Source organism: Sesamum indicum, linkage group LG6 (assembly GCF_026168435.1).
Source record: "Sesamum indicum cultivar Baizhima isolate 11 linkage group LG6, ASM2616843v1, whole genome shotgun sequence".
NCBI classification, from domain to species: domain Eukaryota; kingdom Viridiplantae; phylum Streptophyta; class Magnoliopsida; order Lamiales; family Pedaliaceae; genus Sesamum; species Sesamum indicum.
In genome coordinates, this window is record NC_142662.1 from 26,042,697 (window position 1) to 26,051,969 (window position 9,273).

At 38.4% G+C, this 9,273-nt stretch overlaps 1 protein-coding gene and 1 non-coding gene across 2 annotated transcripts; one reads left to right on the forward strand and one right to left on the reverse strand.

Moving 5' to 3' along the window:
• Window positions 1–366: 366 nt before the first annotated feature.
• On the reverse strand, window positions 367–8,954 carry OTP86 (Tetratricopeptide repeat (TPR)-like superfamily protein). Its single transcript, XM_088881985.1, has one exon. The coding sequence runs from the start codon at window positions 8,901–8,903 to the stop codon at window positions 6,093–6,095; it is 2,811 nt and encodes a 936-aa protein (XP_088738111.1). The 5' UTR covers window positions 8,904–8,954; the 3' UTR covers window positions 367–6,092.
• Window positions 8,955–8,990: 36 nt separating this feature from the next.
• On the forward strand, window positions 8,991–9,062 carry TRNAE-UUC (transfer RNA glutamic acid (anticodon UUC)). Its single transcript has one exon. It is a non-coding gene; the product is annotated as a tRNA-Glu (tRNA).
• The last annotated feature ends 211 nt before the right edge of the window (window positions 9,063–9,273 follow it).

The window sequence follows — 9,273 nt, forward strand, 5'->3', positions numbered from 1 at the left end:
CAGTCACAAGCTGCCTTATTTAAGGTTGTCTGTGGGAACGAGGGCATGTGCCTCATATTTGGGGGCTAATAATATAAGCAAAACCGTTCCACATTGATTACATATGCGGAGTCAATATCTCGTCCAACCGGATATCGACCGAGTCGTAAATTGTAACAATTATTGAAATTATAATGAAATAGAATAAATTGTTGTGTATTATGGTAGTGGAAAAATGGATGAAAGTTGAATAATAAATAGTAATACCTGATTGGGTGGGATATGATGTGATATTCGACTCAATCAAGTGCGGTAAATGCAGCCATACTAAGACATGTATCGCTTGTTTGATTATGATTTGTAAGTCCTAATTCATGAGAAGCAGTGTAGTGTAGGTGATGTATTTAGCAGGAGAAATGTTGTTACACAACTCACAGAAGGTACCAACGGATAAAAGGGTAAATCAATGCAACATGCACAGCCTTTGCACTACTCCTGAAAACAGCACATAATGTTGCAGCTAGCAAATTATAAACTCTTTCATCTCCACAAGAACAACACATACAGATGAATGATTAAATGAAGCAGCTTGTGATATGTATGTAGATGATTAAGCAGGCTCAGGCTCAGGCTCATCACATCACAAAAGAAGTGTAAAAAACAGTAGAAATAGAAAAATGTAATTAAAAGCAGGAGGGAGTGGAGGTAGAGGAATTTGTGAGGGGGTCCCTGAAAGAGGAAGGAGTGAGGCTGTCAGAGCATGACCTAGCCAGGGTTAATTTTCATTTTCCATTTCTTTGGTATTTAACTATCCCAAGATAGATCATGCTGGCAGCTTCACTTATTCCCCTTCTAGACTTTATATATAAATATATATGGCTTGGTGCAAGAACTCATCTGCAGTATATATATACAAGGGAAACACTAGGAGAAGAAGATGAAGATGAATAAAGACAGGTGACTTGACTATACACAACAAGTGTTGATATGTAGAAGAGAGTAAGGCATTGCATGTTATTTATAGCAGGAGAGGAGAGTTGGAGAAAATGGATGAGAGAGAGAGGACAAGCTCACATTTCTTAACAGTGAATTTAAGGCATACTCATGTGGGCAGCTAATTAAGATACAGACACAAACATCTTGAATTTACAGCTATCTACCTACAGACCAACTTGCACTACTCCAACATCTTGAATATATATATATATATATATATATATGTATCATGATGTAATAGATGGATACAGGTGTTGCAAGTATAGGGCGGCGAGGGGGGTGGTGTCTACTGTCTACTGCCTACAGCTGCTTCTACCGTTCTACGTACTGTTTGCTCATCATGATCAGAGCTAGCGATAAACAAGGCAAAGTAGGTATTTTCTACTCTAGACTTCAGCTATAAAATGACTACTGTTCCTGTGTGTGGGTTGGAACTTGGAAGCAAGAGCACGAAACACTTGAATTATTCACATATTTAAGATGAGACAAATCTAGCTAGCTCTACTGCTTTTTTCTTCATTTTCACCTTTCTTTTTAAATTCAAATCAAGTTTTTGTTACAAATTAATTGTTTAATTGCATTTTCTGCCTTGTATATAAAAAAGATGGCAAAATAAAAACCGTAAATATAAGATGGGCGATTAGTATCTCGGACTTAAAAGTTTTTTTAACAACTGCAGAGCTCCGACCACCATACTTCAAAAAGTGGTCAAATTTTGCTGATGAATACAAATTTAAAACCTTTTAAATTATGGACATGTTTTAACACCCCTGACATGGAAAACATTACATAAAATAAATTTTGAATTTATCTTTAATTGTAAAATACTACTTTTCACCTTTCAATTCTACATTCACGGAGAGCATACATACTTTGCACGTTTCTGGCAAAAATTATCCTAAAAAAATTATGGCAGCCTAAATATGAAGTGTCATTTTTAATAATTTTAGAGTGCAAAATATCAATTACCCATAGATTTGAATATATAAAACGAAATACGAGATACAATATTGTTTTACAAGAAAAGATTTGAAGTGGGCATTTGTGTGTGAGAAAATGCAAAAGGTGAAGGATCATTTGGAGAGAACAAAAACAAAGGAAAAGGACATATAAAGAAGCCAAGCAAGCATCATCATAGCAAACCAGAAAATACAAATGGAAAAGAAAAGAGATTTGTCAGGTTGTAGTAACTAAGAAAAATGTGAGGGGGGACACAGTATCAGAGGGCGGTCAATGACTCTTGAAAAGATGCTAAAAAGCATTAGAAACATATGCATGCATGACACATTATGGAGTCTACAAATCCTTGATATATATATATTTAGCAGTGAGCAGTGGGTAGAGTGGTCCTCTCTATCTGCATTCTGCACCCCAAAAGTTGAAATGAAAATACAGTGTGTGTGTGTGTGTGTGTGTGAAGCGGAAGAAGAATGGAAAGAAAAGTTGTTTTGATATTGTCTTGGTATGCTAACAAGTAATAATAAGAAAGACAACAACATGAGGCGCAAGAAAACAAGAATCAGCCCCCCCCCCCCCCCCGCTGTACAGTAGTAATTGCCACATCAATGACATTTATGCTGTTGCAGCATCTGCATACCTCTAATCCCCCCCATTTACTGTCCACTGTCTACCCTTTTCTTTCACATGCATTTGCATTTGCATTGCCAGCTAGCTTAGACTCTCTCTCTCTCTCTCTTCACACACATACACACACAGTGTCACAGAGAAAATACAACTTATGGCCAAGAACCGCAGATGGTTCTAATCAAGTATTCACACACAACTATTCCTACAAATTTACAAGTTCATGTAAATTTCTAAATACCCATCTGGAAAGCCATCTTGGTCAAGCAACTTCTTCTTCTAATTCTTTTTTTTTTTGTTTGAACTAGTCAAGAAACTCTTTTCAATGGCCACAAAGTCTCTGTAATCCATCGATGGAGCAAGGTATTTAATTGTCAAAAACTATTTAAAGTGTACTAGCATAAACATAAGCTAGAATCAATTAACTGACGTGTTACAACATGAACACTTCCAAGAGTAAAACACGCTAAAATCTAATGCTGAATACCGTCAGTGCTTCCACCAAAGCCAAGTTTTACCTGCACTTGTAAATTATAAGGTAGGTTCTCAACATCTTGTGGTAGAGCCTGAGTTTGCTTATTCATATGACATGAATAAATCACAACACCCGGGCCACCTTGGAGGTCCAGAACTGTAAACTTAGTCTTGGTTGTATGGACAATGTATGTCCAGCCAGTGAAATCAAAACATATACGCCCTAGACCCTGAAACATAAGAAACCACAAGTATGGACGGAGATGTCATCAGCCATCTAGGAAATACCCTATGAGCGTAGTTGAAACAAACGTATAATGCACCTTTTTAACAATGCTGAAATAGTAGCACAGCACTTACGACAAACAACAATTATCTTATACACGCATTGATCATACTAAGGTAAGGTGTCTTCTAAGGCAAATTTATATAAATACAGATTATGGCAAATGAGACACATCAACTATGTTCACAACTCTAATTCAACAGCTACAGTTTGTTCCTTTCCCTGAATACTGTAATGCGATCATCTTGAAGTAATAATTCTTCTTCCTTTTGACAGACTAATATTGAGCTATGCGCAAGCCACATGCATCACTTCTTGAATTTTTCTGGTTCTTAATATCTACCACATCATTATCAAGGAAACGAAATGACCAGAAATATTTTGACAACTGTAAAAGGAATCCGGAGCATAGAACCGTGCAACTTGCGAAAGTCGATATGTTAATATTGGGTCCAATTCTCAGCACTCCCAGCTCTGGGCACTCCAGGTTCCTTCCGGACTCATCACCGATCTTGAAAGTAGAACTGTCAATCTGTGGTGTCGGCTTCAATTCTTTGTCGGAAAACTCAAAGCTTCTCTAGGCACCAGAAGATGGAAAGAAGCAGCCCGAGAACAAATACAAGACATAAGGGCAGAGTTAAAACCTCACACTGTTAGACTGAGATACAAAATGCACAATTCTTAATGGTATGATGCAAAACACACATAAATGGAAAGGTACAGCCAACTCTTTATCTTATACCAGTATAAATTCATAAACTAAGGTTTCCAAACACTTAGCCGGTAGATGGAACAAAAATCCCCTACAACTAAGAATCAGATCATTTGGTTGAAGCTGACATTGTTACTAACAAATCAAAAAAGAGAAAAATCGAAATTTTCATTGATGGGAAATCAAACTACAACTTTCATCAGAAATAACAAGATCATTTCCAGAACCCGCTCCCCAACAGAACGGTACACTTTCATCAGCATCGATAACGAAAAAGCAATTCGTCAGGCTCATACAAGAACAAGCAAGTCTTGAAAATCCAAAATGAGCCATATCTTTGGCAATTATGCTTGTACTCCAATAACTATTGTGCAGTGGAAGAAGTCGCTCCACCTGCAAATGCAGACTTCAAGGTGCTATCATACAGTATGAGGGCAAACTTGCCTCTCAAGTATCGCTCGACATGCTCAGGAGGATAAGCAATTGTGCTTCGTATGTTTCTACTATGATGCTAACTTCATTAGTTGCCTTTGTCAATCCATGTTGCAGCTTCAGCTCAGCAATATTCTCAATATGCTCTGGAACAGGCAGAAAATGCTATCCACAACAGAGAAAATAATCCGGCACAAGCAGCATAGGTTGAAAAAAGGAAAAGAACTGCATTGGAATTGATTCAAACCAAAGGACGAACTCCTTCTAAACTAAAGTATTTCTAAGCGACCAGACATGATCACTACTCAAGTGGTAGGAAAATGATTGACGATGCCGGAGACAGATTCTATTTGAAATCTTATGTGCTTATGCATGCCAAGCACAGATAGTGTCTGAGTAACTGATATCACAAAAAGTTCATTTGCAATCATCGAAGACTACAGTAAGACTCACTGACACAGTATATGGGTTGAGAGGATTGAAGCACTTCATGAAAGACCCATCTTTAATCGCTGATGACGCAGCTGAATACGTGTCTGCGTTCCTTATGGCGTCAGGTGCCTTTGCCACTGTATGATCAACCATTGCTTGCATTTTCTTTCTCACAGAATCTTCAGCAAGATGAGTGATTTCAATCTTAACCCTTTACCAAGGTTTCAAGGGGCAGGGACGAATTGATCTACAACATCATTTAGGCACTGCAGATGGGAGAGTGAAGGTTGTGCAAAAGGGAACTGAGGTGCATGGTGAAGGTTGTTTCAGGTCAAGAATGAGGAAAAGAAATATCCGGGAAGAGAAGAGTGTCGCCTGGGCCCCGTGACCGGTAATAACGGCTTATCTCTCTGGTCATTATTAGCCAACTGCTTCTTTTGTTTATTCTTCTACCCCTTTGTTCTATACTGCAACTGTTACACTTTTGGGCTAGCTATACTTTTGATTACAGGTAACTTAATCATCCCACGTCATGATCTTGAAATTCCGTGTTATTTTTCTTTATAAATACAAAAACTATTAGATACATCATATATATATATCATTATGTGTCACGCAATCATCATTAATCAATAACATAATGACAACTTAGTTGCCTAATTAAATCATGGATATAAAATTTTCACTGCAAGTAGCACATTGCTTCTTTTTCTGTTGTTTTCTCCCTTCGTTGTGAAGAACACAAAATGGAAAAAAGAATGGGGTTCCTAATGGCATATGATTATTGTTAATATCTGGAATTTATACTTACATCAATTGTTCTTACTACAAAGACTTGTCCATCACCTTAAGTTTGCAATTCCATCAGCCAGTAAGTTGTTTAACAGATGCTGAGGAAGGAACCATCTCCTAGAGCACCATGCACTGTCTTGCGGATCGAACATTCAGGAATGCTATTCAACACAAATCTGCAGTATGGACCTTAGGGGTCTCTGTTAGGCAGGGAAGAATCTATAGAAGGCATGGTAGCACGTCAAGAATAGCTTCTCAACAGCTCATTTCTCACTAAAGCACAATGATGGTAGCCGAAGCTCAGTTTCCCCTTCATATATGATGAGATATCAAGAACAAGAATTAATGCCATTAATAGTGGATTTTCACCAATTAGTCATCAAAGAAGATTCTGTGTTTCAGTAATCACCAGAAATCTCCACAGGAACAAACACCATCTCTAAAATGATGAAATCTGTTGGCATCTCTTACAATTATTTCTCGTTCAAAAAGCTTTGAGAGAAGCTTTGTAAAAGTGTGGCAATCACCGCAAACTCGTAGGTTCTTCGTGACCCGGATTGGCGTTCTCTGGGAAGTGGTGAGTAGACCATAGGCTAAAGCAAGCCTTTCACTATGGCCATGAAGCATCTTCATTTTCTCTTTCTCCTCCACATTATGTAGCACATAGCTAGTTTGGGCTTTATAACCTCCTTCTGTCTCTAATTTCTCAGTGATCTGAGAGAGTTGGTCATAAATTTCATCATACTGCGGATGGGACCTGTCCCTCGTAATAAATATATGAACCTTGTTTCCAACCTCAATCCAACTGCATCCTGGGTCCTTTTTCAGTCCTCTAACTTTCATTCTCATCCTCACTTGCTCCGCATCTTCCCATCTCCCTGCTGCAGCATATACGTTAGAAATAAGCACATAATTTCCTGGATTCTCTGGGTCCATTTCAAGAAGCTTCCTTGCAGCTGTTTCTCCTATTTCCAAGTTAGAATGAGTTCTGCAAGCACCAAGGAGAGCACACCAAACAGCAGCTGTAGGCTCCAATTTCATGCTTTTGACAAGTTCAAATGCCTCTTCCAAACAATTTGCACGACCAAGCAGATCAACCAAACAAACATAGTGTTCAGGCCACGGTTCCAAGTCATACTGACATTGCATGATATTAAAATATCTTTTGCCTGCATCAACCAACGAAGAATGACTACATGCATAGAGAAGTGCCAAAAAGGCAATATGGTCAGGACGAAGATTCTCAGCTTCCATCTTTCTAAATAATTCAATAGCTGTTACACCCTGGCCATGCATTCCATAGGCATTAATCATGCTCGTCCATAAAACTAAATCTTTATCCTTGGTGCTATTGAATACCTTATATGAGTTATCTACAGCACCACAGCTTGCATACATGTCTACAAGCGAGCTTGCAATGGATTCCCTTAAATGCAGGCACCTCCTAATCAGAAAACCATGAACCTCTTTACCTTTCCTCAGTGCTGATAAATCAGCAGCAGCTGAGAGAATACTCAAAAGTGCAACGGAATCCAGCTCTACACCTGATTTAACCATGTGCAAAGAAAGTCCAAGAGCCTCATATGCAAGTCCATTTTGGACATAACAAGCTATCATGCTTGTCCAGGATACAACATTTTTAACTTCAATTAGTTCAAAGATATTTCTTGCATAATCCACCTCTCCAGACTCTCCATATACATCCACAAAAGTGTTCCACAAGACAATATCAGATAATTCTCTTCTCACTACATAACCATGGATCTCTTTTGCTAGTGAAATGCATTTCAACCCACGAGAAGCAAGGAGAACACTTTCAATCATCATTTTGTCAATCTCAATCCCTTGTACCAGCACTTCCATGAATGATTCCAAGGCCTTCACATAACAAAAATTATTAACATAGCCAGCTATAATTGTTGTCCAGGAAATATGATCTTTTTGGGGAATTCTCTGGAAAGCAGAGCCCATAAAACTTGTCTTGGAACACTTTGCATACATGTCTATGATTGTGTTGCTCACTTGAAGATCCAATTCCATTCCATTTTTCAAAGCAAAAGCATGAATCTCCAATCCATTCAACAGGTTCCCTGATCTGCCACAGGCTGAAAGAACACTAATAATTGAAGCTTGGTCCGGTAGCTGACCAGCCCCTGTTATCTCACGGAAGAATCCTAGTGATTCATCATAAAGATTATTTTGCACATAAGCTGCTAACATTGAATTCCAAGAAACATTATCTCTATCACCCATGTCCCCAAAAACTCTTGTAGCGTCATCAATTCTGCTGCACTTTGAGTACATAACAAGTAAAGCATTCGCAACATATCTATCAGAAGAGAGACCAGATTTCAATACAAGAGCATGAATTTGCATTCCAGACAATAGCTCCTGACAGGCCTGAAGAGCAGCAACAAAAGTATATGTGCTTGGAATGATAGCAGCATTCTGCATTTCTGCAAAGACCCTCAATGCTTCTTTCCTCATCCCAGTGGTAACATATGCAGAAATCATTAAGTTCCACATCACAACATCTCGTCTTCCACTCCTAGCAAACAAAAACTCAGCTGCATTTATATTATTGCACCTAGCATACATACTAACAAGAGAATTCACAATAATTTCATTACAGACAAGCCCACACTTTATCACGTATCCATGAATCTCTCTTCCAGAACATATATCTTCAACTCCAGCACACGCCTTTAATACGCAACTACAAGTGTGTGCATCTGGAAGAATATCAAAGAACCGCATATCCGCATACAATTCAATTGCTTTTTGAGGCTCCCAATTTGAAATATAAGCACCGAGCATAGCATTATAAGTAAAAATACTTCTATCATACATTTCATCAAACAGCTCCTCGGCATCGAACAAAGACCCGCATTTCCCATACATAAACACAAGCTTAGTGTTCAAGAACACTAAATCATCGGCACTGTACCGCTTTATTATATGGGAATGAATTTGTTTTCCAAGTGATAGAGAGTTGCGGTTAGTACAATGATCAAGGAGTAACGAGTAAGCTTCATCTAAAGAATTGCATGTGTCAGTGAATGCTAATTTATTGGTTAGGGATAAAACCGCTTCTTCTAAGCTTGTCGGCTTTTGCGGGACCTTGAGTAGTGGGGTTCTGTGAGCTTTCTTGAGACTGAGAGGAGTCGTGGGGATTGAAGTAGAGCTGAAGTTGATGGGTCGGATTAACGTCGCCATAATCCGCCGACCTCTGCATGGGAAGATGAATATAAGCGGAGGGTCATCTTGGATAGTATGGAAATCATTGCTTAAGCGATCAATGATTCCGTTGTCGTCCAGCGGTTAGGATGTCTGGCTTTCACCCAGGAGACCCGGGTTCGATTCCCGGCAACGGAAAATTACATTACATTTGTAAACAGTATATTTTTTATTTTTGAAGAGAAGAGTCACCATCATTATAACTTTATTATTACAGAAAATACAAAAAAATCATGTTATGTTAACAAAAAGATCCAAGCTACAATTTAAGTGACTTTTGAAGGATCTGAATTCCAAAAAGCACTTGTCGAAAATCAAAAAAACAAATTGAATCATTTGAAACAAACTC